The sequence below is a fragment of the Oryctolagus cuniculus genome, chromosome 17 (genome assembly GCF_051225735.1).
Source record: "Oryctolagus cuniculus isolate XC-2025 breed Fujian yellow rabbit chromosome 17, ASM5122573v1, whole genome shotgun sequence".
In the NCBI taxonomy this organism is placed as follows: Eukaryota; Metazoa; Chordata; class Mammalia; order Lagomorpha; family Leporidae; genus Oryctolagus; species Oryctolagus cuniculus.
The window spans coordinates 62,964,628-62,988,179 of record NC_142883.1 but is presented as its reverse complement, the minus strand read 5'-3'; the positions used below and the strand labels follow the sequence as shown (position 1 = coordinate 62,988,179).

At 56.6% G+C, this 23,552-nt stretch overlaps 1 protein-coding gene and 1 long non-coding RNA gene across 2 annotated transcripts; both read left to right on the top strand.

Annotated features, from left to right (window-relative positions):
• Positions 1-377: 377 nt before the first annotated feature.
• ALKBH5 (alkB homolog 5, RNA demethylase) lies at positions 378-22,776 on the top strand. Its single transcript, XM_070061571.2, has 4 exons — positions 378-1,984; positions 11,170-11,250; positions 19,882-20,037; positions 21,160-22,776. Exons 1-4 carry the CDS (start codon positions 1,212-1,214, stop codon positions 21,335-21,337), a joined length of 1,188 nt encoding a protein of 395 aa, XP_069917672.1. The 5' UTR covers positions 378-1,211; the 3' UTR covers positions 21,338-22,776.
• LOC149121285 (uncharacterized) lies at positions 3,068-7,398 on the top strand. The gene is made up of 3 exons (XR_016223716.1): positions 3,068-3,206; positions 4,193-4,300; positions 5,519-7,398. It is a non-coding gene; the product is annotated as an uncharacterized LOC149121285 (long non-coding RNA).
• Positions 22,777-23,552: the final 776 nt, after the last annotated feature.

Here is a 23,552-nt window from a genome sequence, read left to right as displayed (position 1 = left end):
CCGGGACGTGACTCGCGGAACGTCCACCCCGGGCAGCGGCGGCCGAGGCGGCGCTGGGCGTTTTCCCCCCACGAAGACGCGTGTCCCAGCTTCTTTGGCAGTCGCCATCTAGGCTCGGGGCCAGCAGGGCCTGGCGCTCTCGGCCATACGTTCTGAGCAAAGTTTCCGTTGCTTTTAGAAGTTTTCTGAGGCGTCCCGAGGACTTTCCTCAGGCGTGGGGGGGCGGGGTGGTGGTGGTTTCCGTTTCAGGCACTTAGGTAGCCACCCATCCGCTCTTCAGGGGTCCTCGCTTCCCTCCCCGCCGCTTGTTCAGCGATGGGCGCGGTAGCCAAGGAGATGGCCTGATTGACAGGCATGGCTACCAACCGGCCTCTGGAAACTCCAGTCCAGGCCCGCCCCGCGCGTGGCTGGCGGCCCAATGAAAGAAGCGGAAAGGCCAAAAGGGGCGGTCCCAGGACGGCCTAGGTTGTGGCGGTTCCCCGGTGATTGCGCGCCGGGGGCTGAGGCGCCTCCAAGGCATTCGGACGATGCCGTGACGCGGCAGGGCGACAGTGTTGACACCATCAGCAAACCCCTGCAGCGGGAGCTCTCCCCGTCTCGGAGGCGGCGTGGCGTGGAGGCAAGGTTGCTATTCGAAAGCGCTCCCTCAGCGCCCCCCTCAGCGCGTGGGGGAGGGGCGGCGGACGACGAACGGGGAGGGCCCGCGTCTGCGCCTGCGCGGGCCCCATCGGCCGGCCCGGCCCGCACGCACGCGCATGCTCATAGCGCGCGGAGCCGCGGTGGCCGGCGCCACTGCGCCTGCGCACCGAGGAGCCCGCTAAGGAGCGGCGCTGGCGGACGTCGGGCGAGCGGCCCGTGACGTCGTGAGGAGCGCTTTAAAGTGCGGGCCGGGCGGGGCGTCTGAGGGTCTTGGGGGGGAGTCGAGCGGCCGTTCGCGGCATGAGGCGCTGCCGGCGCCCCTGCCCCCCGGGACGCGGAGAAGGTGGTGGAGGAGGAAGCGCCGTGGCCGCCGCAGCCGCTGCATGACCCGCCGCCCCTGAGGCCCGACCCCGCTCTCGGCGCCCTCCGGTCACGCATGGAGGCCCCTCGCTGAGGACCCCACCCCCCTTTCCCTCCGGGGGTCCCGGGCCGCGTCCCCACCCCTACCCCTGAGAGCCATGCCCGGCCGCCCCGCCCTTCCCGGAGGCCCCTAGAGTCGCGTCTTGGGGGCCATGGCGGCCGCCAGCGGCTACACGGACCTGCGTGAGAAGCTCAAGTCCATGACGTCCCGGGACAACTACAAGGCGGGCAGCCGGGAGGCCGCGGCCGCGGCCGCCGCCGCCGCTGTGGCCGCCGCCGCCGCCGCGGCCGCCGCCGCCGAGCCGTACCCGGCGCCCGGGGCCAAGCGCAAATACCCGGAGGACTCGGACCCGGAGCGCAGCGACTACGAGGAGCAGCAGCTGCAGAGGGAGGAGGAGGCGCGCAAGGTCAAGAGCGGCATCCGGCAGATGCGCCTGTTCAGCCAGGACGAGTGCGCCAAGATCGAGGCCCGCATCGACGAGGTGGTGTCCCGCGCCGAGAAGGGCCTGTACAACGAGCACACGGTGGACCGGGCCCCGCTGCGCAACAAGTACTTCTTCGGCGAGGGCTACACGTACGGCGCGCAGCTGCAGAAGCGCGGGCCCGGCCAGGAGCGCCTGTACCCCCCGGGCGACGTGGACGAGATCCCGGAGTGGGTGCACCAGCTGGTGATCCAGAAGCTGGTGGAGCACCGCGTCATCCCCGAGGGCTTCGTCAACAGCGCCGTCATCAACGACTACCAGCCCGGCGGCTGCATCGTGTCGCACGTGGACCCCATCCACATCTTCGAGCGCCCCATCGTGTCCGTGTCTTTCTTCAGCGACTCGGCGCTCTGCTTCGGCTGCAAGTTCCAGTTCAAGCCCATCCGGGTGTCGGAACCCGTGCTCTCGCTGCCTGTGCGCAGAGGGAGCGTGACTGTGCTCAGGTAACCCGGGAGGAGGGGGCCCGCCCGCACCCCTCGCCTTAGCCACCGACCCCGCTGGCGGCCAATAGGAGCCCTGCTTGCCTTTTTTTTTTTTTTTTCCTCCTTTTGCAGGTCCAGCTGTGTGTGTGTGTGGCTCCCGGGGTGGAGGGGCAGGGGCTGGGGCCTTACACAGGAGCAGGGTCAGGAGCCCGTGTGTGGATCGGTCCCCAGAACAGCCTGGCTGAGACTTTTCAGGCGTCTTCCTAGAAAGCTGTTAGCGGGCCGTGTCCCTTTGTGATCGGAAACAAGTCACTTTTCTTCTGTTCTGGGCTTCCATGTCCAAATCTGAGCTTTTAAAAAGGAAAAAAAAAAAAGTTGGGTTTAGGATCCGAAAGTCTTTTCCTGCTCCGCCGCTCCTGGTGTCCGTAACAGCGAGCGTTAGTGGATGCCTTAGCAGAGGAAATACTCAGGGGCAAAGGCTCCTGAGTGTCTAATTGGTACCTGTTCTCCACTCCCTGGAGGGCGAGCGGCTTCCCTGGAGCTGAAGGGATTAGGGGTCGGGCCGGGGGCGGAGAACCTGCTACCTGTTAGCAGGATCAGAAGAAAACAAACGGCAGCTGGCCGCCGGGCCGTGTTGGGTCTGGTCGTTACGGGGCAGCCGAGCCCGGGCTCCGGGCCTTGTTTGCAGTCCCAGTCCCGCTGAGGACTAGCTCGGGGCCACGGCCCCCAGAGTAGACCGCCTGCGGAAGCCCCTTCGCTGTGGATGAACTGTGAAAGGGTGATTGGCAGCTGTCTCCTCCGAGCCCTGAGCCCCGCGAAAGGCAGCGTCATCTGCAGAACCTCTTAGGAGGCAGGTAGAGCCAGACTGCAGCTGGGGCGAGTGCCTGGTTGCCCACGGCCAAGTAAACAGAGGATCAGGCGCGCTGGGGTTTGGCCTCGAGCCGCTTAACCCCCGAAGCGCGGGTCCCTGGAGCCCTGTTAGCATCATGAGGGCAGGTCCTCCATCTGGTGGGAGGCGAGCACCTGAGGCTGCTTCCCTGATGGGCTTACCTGCCGTGCCTCCTTGTCCTGTGGGCCCCTGAGCTTCTCAGACCGGTGCAGTCTAGGCGGCCCGGGCAGACCGTCCCAGAGGAGGGCAGGTTGGGGTCTGACTGTGGACCGGCTCTCACTGCTAAGGGAACTTCACGCAAGCCAGGGACCGGCGGGTCTCCAGCTGCTCGTCTGCCTGCAGAGCTGTCCCCAGGTCCTGCTGCGGCGTTAGTGCAGAATCGAGAGGCTTGGTGTGCCTGCGCCGACCCCGGCCCTGAAGCTCCGGGGCCCTAACAGGCGGATCTGATAGTGGTTAGCAGCTGGATTGCATCATGAGGAAAATTCTCCTCATCTTTTTCTTAGAACAGCAAAGTCTTCAGCTTTCCTGGACTCAGCCAGACTTGGCCGTGGAGTTCGTGTGGGAGGTTCAGCCGTGTCCTGAAAAGTGCTGCCCGGGGCTTTGAATCTGGCTCTCCTCTCATTTGCTTGGGGATCTCGTGGGCGTTCTTTGAGCTGGCTTTCCCATCTGTGGAGTGGGGGGTAATGCCAACTTCCGAAGCCTATTAGGATGAGGGTAATTTGGTCTCTGATATAGGGCCAGGCACTTACATGCGCGCTTGCTGCCCCGCACAACCACTTAGTGGTTCTCGGCTCTCCTGCTGGGGGAGGGGCTGGGAGCCCCGCCTCCTCCTTCATAGAGTTCAAGCCCAGAGTGGGAGAATCCTACCCACGATGAAGTGTTAGAAGTTTTAGGGGAGAATAGGTGGCAACTTGAAGGGTGACTTAGGAAGTAGCCAGGCAGTGAGAGTGGGCGAGCACGGCCGTGGCTTTGGCAGCAGTGGGAGGGCACAGCCGTAGGTAAGAGGGGTGAGTGTTGACGTGAGGCAAGCGGAGTTCATGGTGAGGCAGTGCTGTGGGTGAAGCGGTCCATCAGGACCTCGCCGCCGGGCTCACTGGTGCGTGGGGCTGTCTGTGCACTGTGGAACACTCGGCAGCACCCCTGGCCTCTCTCCCCCTGGGTGCCGTTAGCGCTTTTGGAACCCAGACTGTTTGCAGACTTTGCCAAGTGTGGGAGCAGGGGGGGCGAGGTGCCACGGAGCCGAATCCTAGGGAGCTGCTGAGCTGGGATTCTGGAAGCTCCCACTGATTAAGTCTTCTAGCACCTGCCCGCTTAGCAGTCGCACTCTGCTTCATGTGCAGATGGGTGACACCTGCCTGTTCGTAGTGCCCCTTGTCAGATCCCGCGTGTGACCTGGTGAGATGATGCGAAGCTCTCCCTCACTTCCTGGTACGGCTTCCAGCCCAGAGGTAATGAGTAGTAAAACTGCAGAGTGGGAAGGGCTGCTGTAAGCGGTGGTGCCGGTGCAGACTGGGGAGGGATTCGAGCCATTGTCATGACTCAGACCTCCGTTCTTGCTGGTGGCAAGGGTGTCTGTACCCGTCCAAGGCAGCAGGGCAGGAATGCAGTTTTATGTTTAACAGTGGTGGGTACAGATGATGGGTGGCAGGCGTTGACTGCAGTGTCTAAACCTGGGCATTTGGAGCAGAGCCTAACAGATCCTTCTAGAAGTACTTCAGACTCTTTCTGAACCCAGCTGGTACAGTGGTGTGGTTTTTTTTTTTTTTTTTTTTTTTTTATAATCTTCCCGTGTTGGGCCTGGGCTGGTGCCCTGTAAATGCTATCCTTTAGGGAAATGAGTATCTTCTACCGCCCGGTTCTGTGAGTCTGTCCCGCGTTCCTTCTGTTTCCTGTAGGGTGGATGGGGTAGATTAAAGCAGATTCCAGTGGGTTAATTAGAATAATCACCTCAAGGCTAATTGCTTACTTGCTGCTACTTTAATCCCTGCTGCAGGGTCTGGTGTGGTGACCACATGCCCAGGGACCTTGGGCCTCAGTGCATTGCCTAGCCATGGGTCCTGGGGCTCTTCAGTTAACACTGAGTACTGACTGGGCGGAGTGGGCACCTCTGTCAGTTTGGGGCTAAGGGCTGATCTTGTTCAGCTGGTTGAAAGCAAAATTTAGCTTTCTGGCTTAAAATAGTTGGGAAAGTAGGGCAGATGGGTCCTGGGCCACATCTCTTGTGTAGAGTTGTCTGTTTCCATGGGATGAGGAGGAATTGCAGTGTGGGGTCGGGGCCCTGGGTCAGGGCCTGATGTGAGGGCAGAGGACAGCAGAGCAGAGAAAGCTGGCAGTAAGCAGTGGTCTTAATCCTGATGCTCAGAGCGAGCTGAGGATAAACAGGCCATAAACTTCGGGGCGGGCTGGCCGTTCTAGGATGGGCAGTTGCGCAGTCCACTCTGAGGCACTAGGCATAGGCACGCTCGTGGGTAAGGGTGTGACCTTCGCTGAGCCCACAAGGCCCCCAGGACAGGTTAGACATTGTCGGGGAGCACAGGTGACTTTTTCTTACCCTTGTTACTTACACCCCGTACCACCAGAAACCAGAGTTTGCTGGCAGACTTGGTTACAGTACAGGGCTACCACCGTCCTTTCTCAGCCTCAGTGTTTCTCGTCTGCAAAACCAGGCCAGCGATGCCGTGGGGTTGTTACAGGATTGAAACTGTCACACCACTTGCTTGAAGTTTCACTGAAAATACCTCGGGGGATGAGCTGCCTGCCTTGGTGAGCTGCTGCTGTTTCGGCTTTGCTGTGTACAGAACTGGAGCAGGTGGCCTTCCCTCTGGGTTCGGGACGCCAGAGGACGTCTCAGCCAGTGAAGCCATGCGCCTCGTTGGAGGCTCACCTCTGTGACGTCGCTTGAGTCTGAGCCCACTGTACTGCCTTGTGTCAGGGTGGCTGGCTTGCTAACCCCGAAACCCTGGGCTTCAGTCCTGCAGGCTGTAAGTGGTGAGGCAGGCTCGAGGGGCCTCCCCAGAGCACAGAGTCCCAGGCTGGGAGACCTGTGTAGGCTTACAGCATACAGAGTAGATGGGAAATGGGAGCCGTCTTGGAAACGCGCCTTTCCAGTTCCTGACTGTCCTTGCGCTGTGCTGCACAGCCCTGCACACTTCCGCACAGACTCCTCATGGACCTGCACCTAAGCCTCTGAGGGAGACTTTACCGTGATCCCTTGAGGCCCTGGGGTATTGAAATAGTTTGGCTCAGACCTCATTTTGTTTGTCCACTGTTTGCAGACATGAGTGAGGCCTCTAATAGAGACTTGTCTCATAGAGAACACAGTTTCCACCAGGCCAGCACGGTTGAGCCGTGCTGGAGAAACTCAGCGAGGGGGTGGTGTCAGGGAAAGCCTCCCCTAAGGAGGAGTCAGAGGTGTCGGCTCCCTCAGGCGTCACTCCAAAGGGCCGCCCCTGTGGTGCAGTGGTTAAGCTGCTGCCTTTGAGGCTGGCATCCTGTACGAGTGCCGGTTTGAGTCCCAGCTGCTCTGCTTCCAATCCAGCTCCCTTGCTAATGTGCCCAGGAAGGCAGCGGAAGATGGTCAAGTGCTCGGGCCCCTGCCACCCAGTTGGGAGACTGGATGGAGTTCCGAGCTTCAACCTGGCCCAGCCATTGGCAGCCATTTGGGATAGATGGAAGATCTCTCTCTCTCTAACTCTGCCTTTCAAATAAACTAACTTAAAGTCCCTGTGAGGTATAGGGCTGGTGGTGGCAGCAGTCTTGATGCCTGCAGTGTTGATCATTGCTGGGGCTGCAGCCCAGGCCAGGCAGCGTGAGCTGTTTCCTCCTCTCCTTTCCCCCGACAACAAAGGAGCAGGAGGCACTGGAACTTTGCTTCCGGCCACGGGAGGTCTGAACCTGGGGCATATTCAGTTGCAAGCTGGCAAATACTTTCTCTTGCAGCAAGTAGGTTCTTTAGCAGTGAACAACGCTCTCTGCTGGACGTTTTCTGCCAAAAAATGGCCTTGAGAGCTTCCCTCAGTCAGAATTTTGATCTCCCTCTCCTGGAGGAGCCTGATACTCTTAAGAGTGAATGTGCTGTGTCACGGCTGCCAGAAAGTTCTAGAAGACCAGTACTGATGCACCTTCCAGGTGGGGTCAGTGCCAAGGTCATTTTTATGGGCCTGTACAGCCCTAGCTCCACACTAGTTCCTCATGGCAGGAACCTGGCAGGCTTGTTTGTTCTAGAGCCCTTTGGGGGATGGGACAGGGAGCGTGGAGGCAGTCAAACTTTGACAGGCATCTGGATTTGCTCCAGAACGGCATTAAAAGAAGTGGTTCCTTGTTGGAGGTGGGAAGTCGGGACCTTTGGTTGTGCCTGTAGCTGAGGCACATGTATTGATAACACTTGTTAACAGCAGGAAAGGGTGCCTACAACCAGCTCTGCAGGTTCGGGCCGTATAAATTTGCCTAGATTTAACTCTTTCGGGGAAGCCCTCTGTACACATGGGACTGTGTTGGAGTCCATAATATCACTCCCCAGATGTGAAGTGATAAGAACCTGAGTTGAGAATGAGAGCCCCTGGCTCTGGGAATCTGCTGCTGGCAGATGCCAGGCGGAGCAGTCTGGATCCTGTCTCCTTGGCAAGTGCTGGACCCGAGGCCCAGGCTTCCCTCAGGTCCTGGACCCTCTGGCTCATATCAAGAGTTAGTAAGTGGGCTGGCGCCGCGGCTCACTAGGCTAATCCTCCGCCTGCAGTGCCGGCACCCCAGGTTCTAGTACCGGTTGGGGCGCCAGATTCCGTCCCAGTTGCTCCTCTTCCAGGCCAGCTCTCTGCTGTGGCCCGGGAAGGCAGTGGAGGATGGCCCAAGTGGTTGGGCCCTGTACCTGCGTGGGAGACTGGGAGGAAGCATCTGGCTCCTGGCTTCGGATCAGTGCAGCGTGCCAGCCGTAGCAGCCATTTAGGGGGTGAACCAACGGAAGGAAGACCTTTCTCTAACTCTGCCTGTCAAAAAAAAAAAAAAAAAAAAAAAAGTTAGTAAATGGTAGTGCTGAACCTGATGAGCCTGAGGCCCAGGCTTCCTTCAGGTCCTGGACCCTCTGGCTCATATCAAGAGTCAGCAAGTGGGCCGGCGCCGCGGCTCACTAGGCTAATCCTCCGCCTAGCGGCGCCGGCATACCGGGTTCTAGTCCCGGTCGGGGCGCCGGATTCTGTCCCGGTTGCCCCTCTTCCAGGCCAGCCCTCTGCTGTGGCCAGGGAGTGCAGTGGAGGATGGCCCAGGTGCTTGGGCCCTGCACCCCATGGGAGACCAGGAAAAGCACCTGGCTCCTGGCTCCTGCCATCGGATCAGCGCGGTGCGCTGGCCGCAGCGCGCCGGCCGCGGCGGCCATTGGAGGGTGAACCAACGGCAAAAGGAAGACCTTTCTCTCTGTCTCTCTCTCTCACTGTCCACTCTGCCTGTCAAAAAAAAAAAGTAAAAAAAAAAAAAAAAAAAAGAGTCAGCAAGTGGTAGTGGAGCACCAGGCTCCCCGCATTATCTAACTTAACTTTTGTAAGGCCCCTGGAGGGGCCCTCTCACTACTGTGCCTTTTCAAAGGGCGTCAACCATACAGTCGCTTAATTCTGCATCTGCCTAGAAAGGTGGAGACTCTGTCCCTTTAAATCCTGCAGACTTGGGTATTCTTCTGTCATCACCAAAGTTCCAAAACATAACCCGATGAACACCCAAGAATCCACTGTGTCCTTGCACAGATGAAAAAACTGAGGCTCGGGTCCTTCATGGGCGTTAACTGAGAGCCCAGGTCTCGGCTTTGAATCCAGGTCTCTCCAGCTCTTCGCCTTTGTGGCACTTCTCGCTGCGAGGCTGGTGGATATTAATAGGTGTTATTTGAGAAAAGGCTCTTTGGTCAGTGCTCAGTTCAATAAAGTCAGTATGTTCTTTTGCTGTAGAAATTCTCGGGTCCTTTAAAGAGTTTCAGAAAGCTTTAGTGTATTAATATTTCCCAAATTGGGACTGGTGTTTAGAGAAAACTCTGAAGAGCTCTGGTCTGTTGTGAAAGCTCGTGGCTCTCCTACTAGCATAGCCTCGAACCTGATTTCCAAGTCAGGGCCCTGCCCTCTGAGGGTAGAGCCCGCGCTGCCTTGCTGCTTATCTCCCACTGCTGTTGCTGGCTGGGCCAGCCTGGTCATTCCCAGGCATCCTTCCCAGACCCCTGGTGTTTCTGAGGGTTAAGTTTGTGTCTGTACGCCTGAGAGGCAAGCTGATCAGCAGTTCCGAGAGAAAAGTTTGTGGTCCAGGGCCGGTCAGGAATCCCCAGCAGGTGGGGAGGCGAGGAGGCGGGCCCTTCCCACCAGGCCTGTGGCCGGGTGCATTTGTGGCTGCGTAGAGCCGCTGCAGCTCAGCAGAACTCGAGAGGGGCTGTCTCCACTGCTGTGCTCCCGGAGGGTGGGTGAGAGGCTCCGGAAGTGGAGTTTGCTTCCAGAGTCTCCGATCGGAAAGCCCCTGGCTGGGAAGAGGACAGTCATCTACCCACGTTGATTGGCCCATAAATAGTTTTGAAAATCTTATAACTTGTTGAAAAGAGATATTTGAGTGTGATGGAAATTCTTAAAATATCCCACACACAGCTGCCTTAAAGTTTTGGATCCCCCCAAATGGAGATATTCAATAGACAGATTCCCTTCTGGAACCACAGTAGTCCTAGCTCTCGGGTGACTCAGTGCTGTCAGCGCTCCCTGGGCTTCCTCTGCGTGCTGAAGGGTGGGGAAAGCAAGAAAGAGGTGCAGTTCTTTGTCCTCTCACCAGGACCTGCCCTGAGTCACTCCAGTTCTCCCCAGAGCCATTTCCTGAGGGATCTTTAATTTTTATTTTCATTTCATTTGAAAGGCAGGGGTGGGGGGCCTTCACCCACTGGTTCACTTCACAAATGGTGACAGTAGTCAGGGCTGGTGAGGCTGAAGCCAGGAACCAAATCAGCTCGGGTCTCGCGTTTGTGGCAGGGACATATAAGTACCTGAGCCGTCACCTGCTGCCTCCCAAGAAGCACATTATCAGGAAGCTGGAACAGACGTGGAGGAGCTGGAACTCTAACCAGGCGCTTTCATACGGGATCCTAAGCTGTGACTCAACCACTGGGTCACATGCCCACTCCCTGAGGGCACTTTAAAGAAGGGTTCCCGGCTGGTGCAAGTGGAGTTCTTCTGGGGTTGACGCTGTGGCATGGCGGGTAAAGCTGCTGCCTATGGCACTGGCATTCCATAGGGGCGCCAGTTCAAGGCCCGGCTGCTCCACAACGTCTGATCCAGCTCCCTGCTAATGCACCTGGGAAAGCAGCAGAGGATGGCCCAAATGCTTGGACCCCTGCTGCCCATGTAGGAGACCCAGAAGAAGCTCCTGGCGTCAGCCTGGCTATTGGGGCCATCTGGGGAGTGGACCAGCAAATGGAAAATCTCTCTCCCTCTAACTCTTTCAAATCATTTAAATCTTTTTTTTTTTTTTTAAATTCTGTTTTGATCTTTCCCTTAGGAAGCTGGTGGCATGGATCTCCTGTTTTCTGTTTTGTTGTTTTCTTGTTTGTTTTTGCTTATTTATTTGAAAGGCAGAGTGTGACGGAGCTTTTCCATCAGCTAGTTCACTTCCCAAATGACCACGATGGCCGGGGCTGGGCCAGGCCGCAGTCAGGAGCCAGAAACTCCATCCAGTCTCCCACATGAGTGGCAGGGGCCCAAGCACTTGGGCCATCGGCCACTGCTTTTCCAGGTGGGTTAGTAGAGAGCTGGATTGGAAGTAAGGAAGCAAAGACTTGAACTGGCACTCTGATAGGGGATGCCAGTGTCCCAGGTGGCATTCTTACCCACTGCATCACAGCCTGCTTTTTTTTTTAATTTGAAAGGCGGATTTTACAGAGAAGCAGAGAGAGATGAGGCCAGCACTGTGGCGCGGTGGGTAAAGCTGCCATCTGCAGTGCCAGCATCCCATATGGGCGCAGATTCAAGTCCTGGCTGCTCCACTTCTGATCCAGCTCTCTGCTATGGTTGGGAAAGCAGGGAGCTGAATCGCAAGTGGAGCAGCAGGACTCACACCGGCGCCCACATGGGATGCTGGCACTGCAGACGGCAGCCTTACCTGCTACACCACAGCACCAGCCCCCAGCCTGCTTCTTGAAAGGCTTTCCTTGAGTAATTTCTGGTTAAAAGTTTGCTTGGAGCTTGCCATAGTATTTCCCTCCCGTGTAGATCCCAGAACTTCTGAAATGATGGGCAGGCCCGTCTTCCTGTTCCATTAGTCCCCAGGGACTTTGGTCTGTCCACACGGTCACTTGTTCTGTGTTTCTTTGCAGTGGGTATGCTGCTGATGAAATCACTCACTGCATACGGCCTCAAGACATCAAGGAGCGCCGAGCGGTCATCATCCTCAGGAAGTAAGTGGTGGTGGGCCCACCTCAGGCCAGCCTGGGGATACAGGTCTGTGTCCCTCACACTCGGCTCCTCTGTGTCAGTGAAACCTGGAAGAGCGCAAGACCCAAGTTTTATTGGTGTCCTGGGGAGATAAAGCTTTTTGTCTTTTCATCTGAAAATTCGGCTCCTTCACTGTTTATCTGGGGAGCTAAGGACTGAGCAGAAGCACATCTCTTGACGTTGATGGGCAGTCTAACGAGATTTGGGGAGCACTCTTCCAAGCTGCACCCTGCCCCTAACTGCTTCCTCACCTCTTCGGTTCTGATTTGTCACATGTGCTCTTGGTGATTATTTTTAGACTATGCCTTAGCAGCCTGCTTCTAAAATGCCTGGGTTTTCTCTTGTGGGAGGAGCAAGAGAGGAGACAAAGGTGGGTGGTTGAATGCAGTGTTCAGCAGGCTTATAGCTTCTTTGTGTCGTCCTCTCCGAGAAAGAAACCGGATGTGCTAGCCTCAGTAATCCTGGCCTCCCTGGAATTTCTTTCTCAGGTGTGCAGGCAGACTGATCAGAGGCACAGCCACACAGACATTGCATTAAGACAAGTCTTCCTCTTGAATGGGGTCCCAGAGGGGATAGGGAACTGCCGGGGTCACATAGAAGTCATTGAGCAGGGCGAGATGATCCCTGGATGGACGCATGATCAGGATGTTATGTCGCTTCCCACCTTACTAATTAAAGTCTATACTTTATTAGATTTCCCTAGTTTTCCTAATATCTTTTTTTTTCCCAAAGATGTATCCCACGTTACATTTATTAATTTTTAAGATTTATTTATTTGAAAGGCAGTGCTAGAGAAAGGAAACAGCAAACGCATGAGTGAGAGATCTTCCATCTACTGGTTCAATCCCCAAATGGTTTCAGCAGCCTGGGCTGGGCCAGGCTGAAGCCAGGAACCAGAAACTCCCATCTGTGTCTCCCACGTGGGTGGCAGGGGTGCAAATACTTGGGCCATCTTCCACTGCATCCCTAGGCCTGTTAGCAGAGAGCTGGATTAGAAGTGGAACAACTCGAACCAGTGCCATATAGGATGCTGGCTTGGCAGGCAGTGGCTTAACCTGTGTTGTGCCACATCAGCCCCCTCCCCGCCATTACACTCATCCTTTTGTGTGGTGGTTCTTTAAAGGTTTATTTATTTGAAAGTCAGAGTTAGAAAGAGGGAGAAAGTTCTTCCATTCACTGGTTCACTCCCCAGATGGCCACAATGGCCAGGGCAGGCCAGTCAGAAGCCCAGAACCAGGAGCTTCATCTGAGTCTCCCACATGGGTGTCAGGGACCCAAATACTTGGGCCATCTTCTGCTGCTTTTCCCAGGCCATTAGCAGGGATTTGGATCAGAAGTGGAGCAGCAGGGACGTGAACCGGCGCCCATATGGGATGCCAGCATCGCAGGTGGCTTTACCCTCTATGCCACAGTGCCTGCCCTCACAGTGCATTTAGAGGTTGGGTTCCTTAGATTGTTCCTCCTGGAGATGATTTATCTGGCTTTGCCTTGACTTTCTCTCTGCCTCTCAAGTAATGAAAGAGTAACACAGGTCAGAGCTCCCACCCACTGGTTCATTCCCAAATGCCTACAATGGTCAGGTGTGTTGTTGTTGTTGTTTTTAAGATTTATTTGAAAGGCAGAGTCAGAGAGGTAGAAAAAGAGGGAAGGGTCTTCCATCTGCTGGTTCACTCCCCAAATGGCCACATCTGAAGCCAATCTGAAGCCAGGAGCCTCTTCTGGGTCTCCCATATGGGGGCAGGGGCTCAAGGACTTGAACCATTTTGGCCGATTTTCCAGATGTATTAGCAGGGAGCTGGATCAGAAGTGGAAAAGCTGGGACTCGAGCCAGTGCCTATGTGGGATGCTGGTGCCACAGACAGAGGCTTTACTACTGTGCCATAATGCTGGCCCCGGTCAGGGGGTTTATGCCAGGGGTTAGGAACTCAATTCAAGTCTCCCATGGAAGTTGGTGGAGACCCAATTACTTGAGCCATCACTGCTGCTTCCCGGGGTCTTGCCTTAGCAGGAAGCTAGAATCGGCCAGTGTTAGTGATCAAAGACAAGTACTCTGATGTGGGACACGGGCATCCTTTCATGTGTTTTAACCACTGGGCCAAATGCCTGCCCAGTCTTGTCTTATTCTTGATGACACTGATTGGGATTTTATCTGACTTTCTCAAAGTTAGATGGCCTGTGGGTTTTTTTTGGGAGGAAGACCACAGAGATAAAGCACCATTTTTATCACATACCAAGGACATCGTGACTTGCCATGTTGAGGTTGATGTTGAACAGGGTGATGAAGTGTTTGTCAGGGTTTTCAACAAAGTTAGGATTTTTTCCCTGTCCACAGTGTACTCTCAGGAAGAAAATCACTATATACAGCCTACAGTTCAAGAATGGAAAGTTGGCTCTACCTCCCTGAGGGAGGAGTGTCCGTGCAAATTATCTGGAATTCTTCTCCATGAGAGATGTGTTTATTCTCTCCCATTTATTTAACAGTTTATGGACTCATGGGTTTTTATTTTGTGTTCAAATCATTCTAGCTATGGCCACTTAAAGCTCTTTTTTCTGGCTTGCCTTTTTTTTTTTTTTTTTTTTCGTAAGATTGACTCTATTTGAAAGCTAGATTGACAGAGGGGAAAGATCTTCATTTACTGGCTCGCTCCCCAAATACCACAATGGCTGTGGCTGGGCTAGGCCACAACCAGGGGCCTGGAACTTGCTTCGGGTCTCCCACATGGGTGGCAGGGACCCAAGTAGTTGGGCCATCTTTCCCTGTTTTCCCACGCACATCAGTGGGGAGCTGGATCAGAAGCAGAGCATCCAGGACTCAAACCAGTGTTCAGTATGGGATGCCAGCATCACAGGCAGCAGCCTCACCTGAGCCATAATGCCAGCTCCTTGCCATCTTTACCTCCATCAGTACCTTTAGCATCCTGGCCTTCTGGGCTCCCGACTCCACGATAAGGTGGTAGTGAAGTGTCCTTGGCGTGGCTCTGCCGTTCCAACTCAACAGCTTTGCCGTTGGTCTTGTGGCTGTAGTCCAGACCGGGAGAGATGGTCCTGCGGTGCAGGCTGCATGGGAATGTATGGGAGCGCCAGACACTTGGGTCAGCTTGGCAGTTGGCAGCCTAAGAGTGTTCCCAGAACCGGTCAGATGAAGGGCTTTTATCTGCCTTTTCACTTTATTTTCCTGTGGTTCTCAGCACTAGTCAAGCCCAGAATGCAGAAGTGTTGGAGTCCAGAGTGTAACTCCCTTCTGGTCTCTTCTCCCGGGTCATTTCTTCTCTGGCTGCGCATTGCACCTCCAACTCCAGCCAGGGATGGGTGGCCTGCATAGGCTGTGAACCTGGAGAGGAATTTCTAGGGTTATCTGTAGAACCGGAACAGTAACTTCCCAGGAATTCCCCTCACAGTAGAAATCTTTGTTGGAGGTAGCCATAGCTAGAGTGTCGTCACTTCTTTGAGTGGCTCCAATACCTGGCTCTCCAAGCCGGCTGAGCAGGTGGTCCTTGCAGACCAAGGGGTCTTCACTAGCTCCTCTGGAAACTCTTTGGCCAACTAGACCCCTGGCAGTTGTCCAACCTCGGGAATGGCAGTTATACGTGGTGGAGGCTCCTCAGCTGTCTCAGTTGAGTGGGTGGTAGGAGCCATCCAGAGGCTGGGCCGGAGGGCAGAAGGGCCGGACTTTATTGTCTTGGGCTGGTGAGCAGTGGGAGGATGTCCCCCAGCACCCCTTGGTGACACATGTGTAGAGAGCCCCCCCAGCACACAGTGTGTTCTCGTGTGTTCTACTCCTCACTTTATTTTTTTAAGATTGATTTGTTTGAAAGTCAGTTAAAGAATGAGATAGAGAGATGGAGAAATCTTCATCCACTGGTTCACTCCCTAAATGCATGCAGGCCAGGCCAAAGCCAGGAACCTCATCCAGGTCTCTCTAGTGGATACCAGGAACCCATTCAACTTCTGAGACACAGCCCCCCAAGTGACATACATATGTACACACTGGAAATTGGTTAACTCTTCAAGGCTCAGATGTTGACCATCTTCCATGCAGGAAGCATCATGTACACACCTGTTAGCCGGACGCTGAGCGACAGGTCCAGAGTGGCTGCGGGGAAAGGCCAGGCTGTGACACGTTGCAAAAGGGAATCCTGGCCCAGGCACTCCCCAGAGAGCAGCATGCTGTGGTCTCGGGGGTACCTGGCTGGTGCTATGTCTTCTGGTGAGGCTGTATTCCGATAGGTAGACTCTGCATGGAGCCGGGCCCCGTTTCCTGTAGGCATCTGCGCCATCTTTTAAGTTCTGGTAAAGATTGTACAGCGAAGGCCTGGGGGCTCTGCCTCTGGCTCAGGCAAGCCGGAGACGGCGAGGTCCTCCTGAGCGCCTCCTGGAGGGGAGGGGCACAGCTGGCTGCCAGGTCTTCTGGTTCAATAAGATGTGTCTCGTCTGAATATGGACGGCTGCTAGATCCTTGTGCACAAGGTGCCGTGGCTCCTTAGGAGAGGGCTGGAAGTGAGCGTTTGGACACTTTCCTGGAAAGGAATCCACAGGCTGTAGCTTGGTATTAAGAGGTTTGGGGGGCTGGCGCCGCGGCTCACTAGGCTAATCCTCCGCCTTGCAGCGCTGGCATACCGGGTTCTAGTTCCGGTTGGAGCGCCGGATTCTGTCCCGGTTGCCCCTCTTCCAGGCCAGCTCTCTGCTGTGGCCCGGGAGTGCAGTGGAGGATGGCCCAAGTCCTTGGGCCCTGCACCCCATGGGAGACCAGGATAAGTACCTGGCTCCTGCCATCAGATCAGCGCGGTGCAGCGGCCATTGGAGGGTGAACCAACGGCAAAAGGAAGACCTTTCTCTCTGTCTCTCTCTCTCTCACTGTCCACTCTGCCTGTCAAAAAATAAAAAGAGGTTTGGGGGCCGGTGCTGGTGTAATAGGTTAAGCCAGTGGTGCCGGCATCCCATATGGGCGCTGGTTCAAGTCCCAGCTGGTCCACTGCTGATGCAACTCCCTGCTTATGGCCTGGGAAAGCAGTGGAAGTGGCCCAGATGCTTGGGCCCGTTTCCCCACGTGGGAGACCCAGAAGAAGCTCCTGGGTCCTGGCTTTGGGTTGGCCCAGCTCCAGCCATTGTGGCCATTTGAGGAATGAACCAGAGTATGGAAGATCTCTCTGTCTCTGCCTCTCTAATAAATAAATAAAACTTAAAGTTTGGGATCACAGCCAGCAAATGGCTGAGTGAGACCTTGAACCAGGTCCCTTGGTGGCTTGCACAGTGGAACACCCAGATCCCACATTTGCCCCACAGTGTGTCATTGTGGTGGATCTTTGAAGTTTGGCAAGTAGAAAGCTGATTGGTGAGTGTCTTAAGTGTCAAGGAGGCTCCTCTCCAGAGCGGGCTGAGGCAGCAGCTTCAGGCTGCTCGGTGCCTGGAGACCCCTTCACAACCCCCAACTTGCTTGAATGTTGCTCTCTTGCAGCCCACCCAGTGCGAGCTGCCCAACACGCATCTTTGTTGTCCGGGGTACCTCTGGCAGGGAACCTGGACCTAACCTCTGAGGTGTGGTTACTTTTAGATTACTGCTTAGGTAGCCAAGAGGCTGACCGGTGGCTTGGGTGAAGCGGTTGGTAGAATGGGACGTGTTGCAGGTGTGCATCGTGTCCACCCTGTGCTGCTGCTCTGGGAGGACCTTGCTGGCTGCCCCTTGCCAGGTGCGCCGCAGTCCTGTCTGCAAAGGGGCTCTGGTAGGAAGTGAGAGGATTTCTGGTATATACCATGAACAAGGCACCCAAGGGGGGGTCCCCCTGGAAACTTGGTGTTCTGTGGTGCTTCTGTTTGGTAGATTTGTACTCTGCGTGGTATTACCACACAGGAGAGCGAGCACTGGTGGCCCAGCAAAAAAACTCTTCTGTCGCTCAGTCTTTCAAGTGGATGAAAATAAACATAAAAGTGAAAACAAAGCGTTACATTTCGTGCTGCCTGATGGGGAGGAGCAGGCCTGGTAGATCTGGTTTCTGAACTGGAAGCTACAGGCTGGGTGCTCAGCCCAGGGGCTGTGAGGCAGGGTGGTATAGGAACTTCTGCACATGAGAGGTGGAGGAGACAGGCCTTGGGTCATGGCGGGTCCTCCGCAGGTGGCCTGGGTGATGGTCCCACGGCTACCCTGGGTCTGTCTGAGATTTGTGTTCTCAGTTGGCATCTCTAGCTGGAGACCTGTGTGCCAGATGTTAGCCAGTGTGTTGAGTGCCGTGGAGGGGAAGGGTGGGCTGTTAACGCTGTGTGTCCTGCAGGGGGAGGGGGCAGACATTCAGGTAGGTCAGGGGTGCTCGGGCTTCTGCCCAGCGTAGAAGGAGCTCAGGCCAAGGTGCCTCGGTCAGAAGAGGCTCTTCAGAAGCCGAGCGGTGGTCCTGTACTGTAGAACAGAGTAGGGATGGGCGGAGGTGGGCTGGACGGCTCAGCCTGACCTGAGGTCGAGAAGACTCCACGCTTGGGGACTTGCGGAGGAGAGATTGTAGGAGGCCTGGCTCAGAGGCTCCTGTGATTGTGTGCGAAGGTTCCAGGGTCAGGAACCGCTTCTGGAAGCAGAGCAGCCACATGTGAGACCGAGTGTGCAGGCTCTGTCCCTCAGTGGGGTGGGGTGTCCCTCAGTGGTCAGCTCTTGGTCTCCTTGACCCCGTCTGTACTGCTAGGACTTGCCACTCCTGTCGCTGTGACTCTTCCCTGTGGTGAGGTTTTGCTCCCATTGGTTCCTCTGTCCAGTGGCTGTGTACCCACACACACATCTTGCCCAGTTGGCAACCTCTGTATTCTGACAGGGGGCCAGTGAGAGCCCCAGGGAGCCTGGGCCCCTGGCCTGGTTCTGTATGACCTCCAGATGCAGTCCTACCTGAACGCTGTGTTCTCACCGCAGCTGGGGCAGTAGTGATTATGTTTGTGAATGCTGGGTGGGCTTCTCCTAGCCCCTTCCTCCTGGGCCGTGCCCTCTGAGGGCATGAGGAGGCTGTGTTCCATGGAGGGGGCAGGGAACCCAGCAGAGTGGAGTTTCACAGCCCAGGTTGGGGGAGAGCAAACTTCCCTTCTAACTCGCCAGGCCTGGCTGGGGGATCCCTGGGTATCTGGTGCTGGCCCTGTTGTCTGGTAGTGCCCCTGGAGCCCTGGCTCCTGGGGCTTCAAGGTGCACACGTGCAATACAACACGGTGGTAACTGGGCTGAACAATTGGGAGAGATCCCCCTGTGGCCTGGGCACCAGGGAGTCTCCTTGGGAGTCCAGGCCTGTGTGCTTGGGTGCCTCCTCTTCAGGTGGTCCCCTTCATGTGCTTTGAGGCCCTTCTGACCACAGCAGGCTGCTGCGCCCGTGTCAGCTGCTCTGCAGAGCGCTTGGTAGGAGAGAGGAGCCTGAGGTAGAGGGGGGTTGGTGAAGGTGGTCAGGGCCAGCCACCCTTCCTACTCACCTGCCACCACTTGGGCCTGAGAGCATCAGAAAACAGTCCCAGCTGAAAGGAGGGCGATGCCCCTGCTACGCCCAGGTTGTCAGGGTGCTTCCTGCCTGTTGGGTTGGAGTTCCACCTGGGCTGCAGCTTTTCTCCCACAGCTTGTAGGCCGCAGGACTTAGCGCCTCTCTGACCCAGTTTTCCGCATCTGTTTACAGCAGGCTAGGCAGTGGAGGGCGGCAGCAGCGGCCGTGGGGAAGCTGGGAGCTGTGAGGACCGGATGCGTTGTTACCGAGGACACTAAGCAGCTTAGCCGTGGCGGCTCTGGGGCTCCCTCCCGCCTTCTTCCGCTCAGCAGTCTAGCAAGGGGTGTCCTTTGAGTCCTGCTCTAACTGTAGCCCCACTTCTCTGAGCCAGGTCACTACTTTGTGCCCGTAGACTCTGGAGAAAGTCTCCTTGGGGCCCCCATCAGTGCCACCCAGTCTGCTGCATAGCCACCCCGTGTAAAGGACTCAGATTCCTGCCCTGAGCTGCCCTGCCTGGGCTCCTCCTCTCGCCCGCTCTGGCTGTTGAGGAGTCTTGTCCCTTTCTAGGTGGTGTGTGCCTTGACCCTACACCGGCGCTAGGTGGGACTTTGACTTCAGAAGCCCTCTGACCTTTGCCTGGTCAGCTTCCTGGCGTGAGCAGAAGCTGCCTGGTGGCCGGAGTCGGCTTGGGCTCCCCCAGCCCCGCCAGTGCTGCCCCTCAGCCTCAGTGTTCCTGCTGAACAGTGAGGAGGCAGCGAGGCTCTGGTGGTGTTTGCCTCCGGCCCCTGGGGGTCTGTGTCGGTGTTCAGGCGAGGATGAAGGCACCTGCTGGAGGGTGTTGGTGTCTACCAGGAGCCTTCAGTCTCCTGGCAGCTGCCCCGGGGGAACCTCTGAGCCCACCTGGGTTGAGGAGGGCTGCAGCATTCGGCTGAGAGCAGGCCCTGAGACAGCAGATCCCTGTTGTGGGGAGTCTCTGGTGAGAGCTCCTGTTCTTGCTGCCCAGCCTGAACTTGAGGAGGAGGTAGGCCAGCCTCTAGTTGACCCATCAGGAGCGTAAGCCCAGAGGCGGATGGCCTGCACTTGGCCTGGCCAGAGAGCGTTGGTCTGGTGGGGTCCCTGTCTCACTGGAAGCTCCTTGGTGACCCTGTGTTTCCTTTTCAGGACGAGACTGGATGCACCCCGGCTGGAAACCAAGTCCCTGAGCAGCTCTGTGTTGCCACCCAGCTATGCTTCAGATCGCCTGTCGGGAAACAACAGGGACCCTGCTCTGAAGCCCAAGCGGTCCCACCGCAAGGCAGACCCTGATGCTGCCCACAGGTACTCGGTTCAGGACCCCCAGCAAAGCAGCCCCATGGCCTGGCCGCAGGGTCAGGGAGTGAGGAAGCCTCGGGAGATAAGTGACCAGGAGCCTGGGATTGCTCCCCACCCCGGGCCTGTGTCTGCTGCTTCTGGGTTGGTGGCATTGGTGCGTTCCAGTCTAATCCCTGGCCGACTGCTCGTGCCCCCAGAGAAAAGAGGCCAGGAGCAGGGAGTGTGCCGTGGCCTCCCAGGATTGCTCTGTTCAGTCCTGCCCAGACCCGGAACTCTCCCAGGTACAGACTTAGATGCTAGGAGGTGATCTCTGGCCGTGGAAGTGTTGAACTAAGGAGCGTGCTATTCAGAAGTGCTGGAAGGGTTCTGAGGCAGTACTTTATTTTTAAGGTAGACTTAGAGAGGGATATAGAGAGAAAGAAATCTTCTATCTGCTGGTTCACTCCCTAAATGGCCGCAACGGCTGGGGCTGGGCCAGGCTGAAGCCAGGAGCTTCCTCCAGGTCTCCCACATGGGTGCAGGGGCTCAAGCACTTGGGCCATCTTCCACTGCTTTCCATTAGCAGGGAGCTGGACCGAAAGTGGAGCAGCTGACTGGAACTGGCAACACTGCAGGCAGCTGCTTAACCTGCTGTGCTACAGCACCGGCCCCAGCAGTAATGCTTAAGGCAACACTGGATGGTGGAAAAGACACGTGGGCGGGACAGTGGAGACAGGGGAGACACGGGCTGGGCCCCTAGGCAGAACAGAGTGGTTTCCGCCCGAGTAGAGTTGGCAAGCTGAGATGCGGGTTGGCACAGAATAAAATGGGGAGGCAGGAAGAAGTGGATGGTGGCGTCGCACAGGGTCCTGATGATGGAATGGAGAAGGGGTCCTTCTGTCCGGCAGCCGTGGCTGCGTCCTGGGGCATCAGGCTCGGCCAGGCAGACACCACAGGGAGGTTGGGAAATGGCTCCAGAGACCAGGGTTGGCTGCCGCCCCTCCATGGGCCAGAACCTTCAACGCCAGTGCCTCTGCCAGTGCTGCCCTTGCTGACAGCCTCTGAGCCGGAGCGGCCCGTCCCAAGGGCGTGCACTCTGGGCGAGGCCCCTCCTGCCAGCCTCTAGGTGACGTCCCCCTCTTCCTGCAGGCCACGGATCCTGGAGATGGACAAAGAAGAGAACCGCCGCTCAGTGCTGCTGCCCGCGCACCGGCGGAGGGGCAGCTTCAGCTCGGAGAACTACTGGCGCAAGTCCTATGAGTCCTCGGAGGACTGCTCGGAGGCGGCAGGCAGCCCCGCCCGCAAGGTGAAGATGCGGAGGCACTGAGCCTCCCGGACTCCAGCTCATGCTCACATAGCTGCCCCTTTGTTTTGAGGGCTTTGTTTCTGTTTTGTGTGGGTTTTTTTTTTTTTTTTTTCCTTGATCCTATATATTTTTTCCTTGGTTTGTTGCCTGTTAAGGCAGACAGAACAGAATTGCCCAAGACCTGGGCTCTCGCGTTCCTGGCTTTCCTCCCGGATGGAAAGGCTGCTGGTGTCTGTGGGGGACAGGGGCTCACGCTGGAGTTGCCAGCACAGGTGTAGGGGCAGCCATCTTTAAGTGGGGCTTGTCAAACTGGGTTTATTTAAAAGTAGCTAAATGTTTTGGTTAAGAAAATCCTTGTTTTGCTTTAATTGTAAATCTTCGCATTTTCTAAACAGTTCCGTCTCCTGCCCACTCCTTTCCTCCACTGCTCTCTGCGCTTGGTGGAGGTCTCAGAACGCCTGCTGTCCCCTCCTCTCACCTGCTGTCTCACGGAAACACCCTTCCTTCCTCCCGTGGCAGAGTTGTTCAGGTTGGCTGGGTGGGGGCTGAGCAGTGCCGGGTCTGCCAGCCCAAAGCTGTCGCGAGGCCCCCGGGTTCCCTCTGCACCCCTGGCTGCTCTGCCCGCAGTGCTGGGGCTGCCAGGAGGCGCTCTCCCCGAGAGCGTCCCACCTCTCCGCTGGGCTCTCCTCGAGCGTATGCGTGTGGTTGTACAGACAGTTAGACTTGCCATGTTGGTCAGTTTTAGGAACCGTTTCTAGCTGGAGGGACTGGTGTCCTTCCAAGTCGAGCATTTGGGATGTGGGAAGTTGTTGTGGTGTGGTAGGGTTTTTGTTTTCTTCTGTTTCGAGTTATTTTTTTCCTTTGATCTCCTGGCTTTTTCCTTTCCCTTTTCTTTCTCCTACATTGGCCAGCTTGGGCCTTGCCCCCTGTCCTCCCCTCTAGGAAGGTGCCCGGCCCCCTGCCTGCAGACTGGGTTGGTGCCTCCTCTGCCTCGGGGATGGGAGCTGGGGGAGAGGCTTTAAAAAATTAGTAATAGAAGGAAAAGGGGTAAATCCTTGGCAGTTTCTCCCCACCCAGCCCCTGGAAGGCTGTGAGGCTGTGCTGACCTGAATTCGTTAGGGAAGTCTTCCTGCCAGCCGTGCCGGGACCCAGGCCAGCCGGAGCAGAGGCTGTCCTGTCAGGAGACTCCGTCCCTCGGGGGAGGGGGCTCTGCACAGAGGCCTGGGTCCGAGGTCTCAGGCTGCAGAGGCCCGGGGCAGCCAGCGTCAAGAAGCCCCTCTCAGGGGCCGGAACTCCTTTGCCAGCGTGGATTCCTCAAGTCAGGACTGCATAACTAAAGCAGTTGCAGTTTTATTTTTTTTACAGCTTTTTTCCCAAAAAATGATTTGTAGTTGTGTGTGCAGCACTTTGCCCTGATACGTGTGCTCTACAATAAAAACCAAATCTAATATATTTTGAAACAGTTGTCTGGTGCTGTGATACAAGAAGGCTTGCCTGTGGGGCTCTAATCCCTTTATTTTCTGAAGCTGTGTCGGGCGGAGGAGGCGGAGCTCACCTCCCCAGAGGACACGCCCCGTCGCTGGCGTGGGGTGCAGGTGGACGTGTCCGCTGCTCGGTCTGCTCCAAGGAGGGTAGAGTACAGGCACCACGGTTCAGCTGCCAGGAGGTCACACCCCTGCTGAGTCCTGGAGGCTCCTCCTGGGTCTGGTCGTAAGAGGCTGCAGGCCAGCGGAAGGGGAACCTGGGCACGAACCAGGCAGGGGGAGAAGCTGGCTCTCAGATGTCCAAGTTGTTAATTCTTGGGTTCCCACTGTATACTGGCCAGGCGCCCACTGGGACCTCACCATTGCACGAAACCCCGATCCCTGCTCTCACGGTGCTCACGGTAGAGCATGGGATCCTGGGGTGCGCCTGAAGCAGACATCTTGGTGGTGAGGACCTGGCCCAGGGCTCCAGTCTGGAGTCTCTCACTCTGTTCCAGTGCTCAGAGCCAACCTGCTTGGCTGTGTTCCTGCTGTGGAAACCTGGATAAGTCGCTTAAGTGCCATTTCCTGGAGAAGACTGGCCAGGCCTCCACGTGCTCTGGCTGGCTGGGCCTCCAGGGGTCCTCGCCAGGCTGGGCTGGGGACGGTCCCTACCCTGTGCCCTGGAGAGCAGGAGGCATCGGAGCTGAGGAATGACTTGCCGAGTGCTGTCCAGACGACGCAGTGGAGGTGGCACCCCATTCTGTGCCTGA

Coding starts and splice junctions, on each gene's coding strand:
- ALKBH5 (XM_070061571.2), top strand. CDS start 1,212: ATGGCGGCCGCCAGCGGCTACACGGACCTGCGTGAGAAGCTCAAGTCC. Junction 11,251..19,881: donor GCGGTCATCATCCTCAGGAA/GTAAGTGGTGGT, acceptor TTTCCTTTTCAG/GACGAGACTGGATGCACCCC. Junction 20,038..21,159: donor GACCCTGATGCTGCCCACAG/GTACTCGGTTCA, acceptor CTCTTCCTGCAG/GCCACGGATCCTGGAGATGG.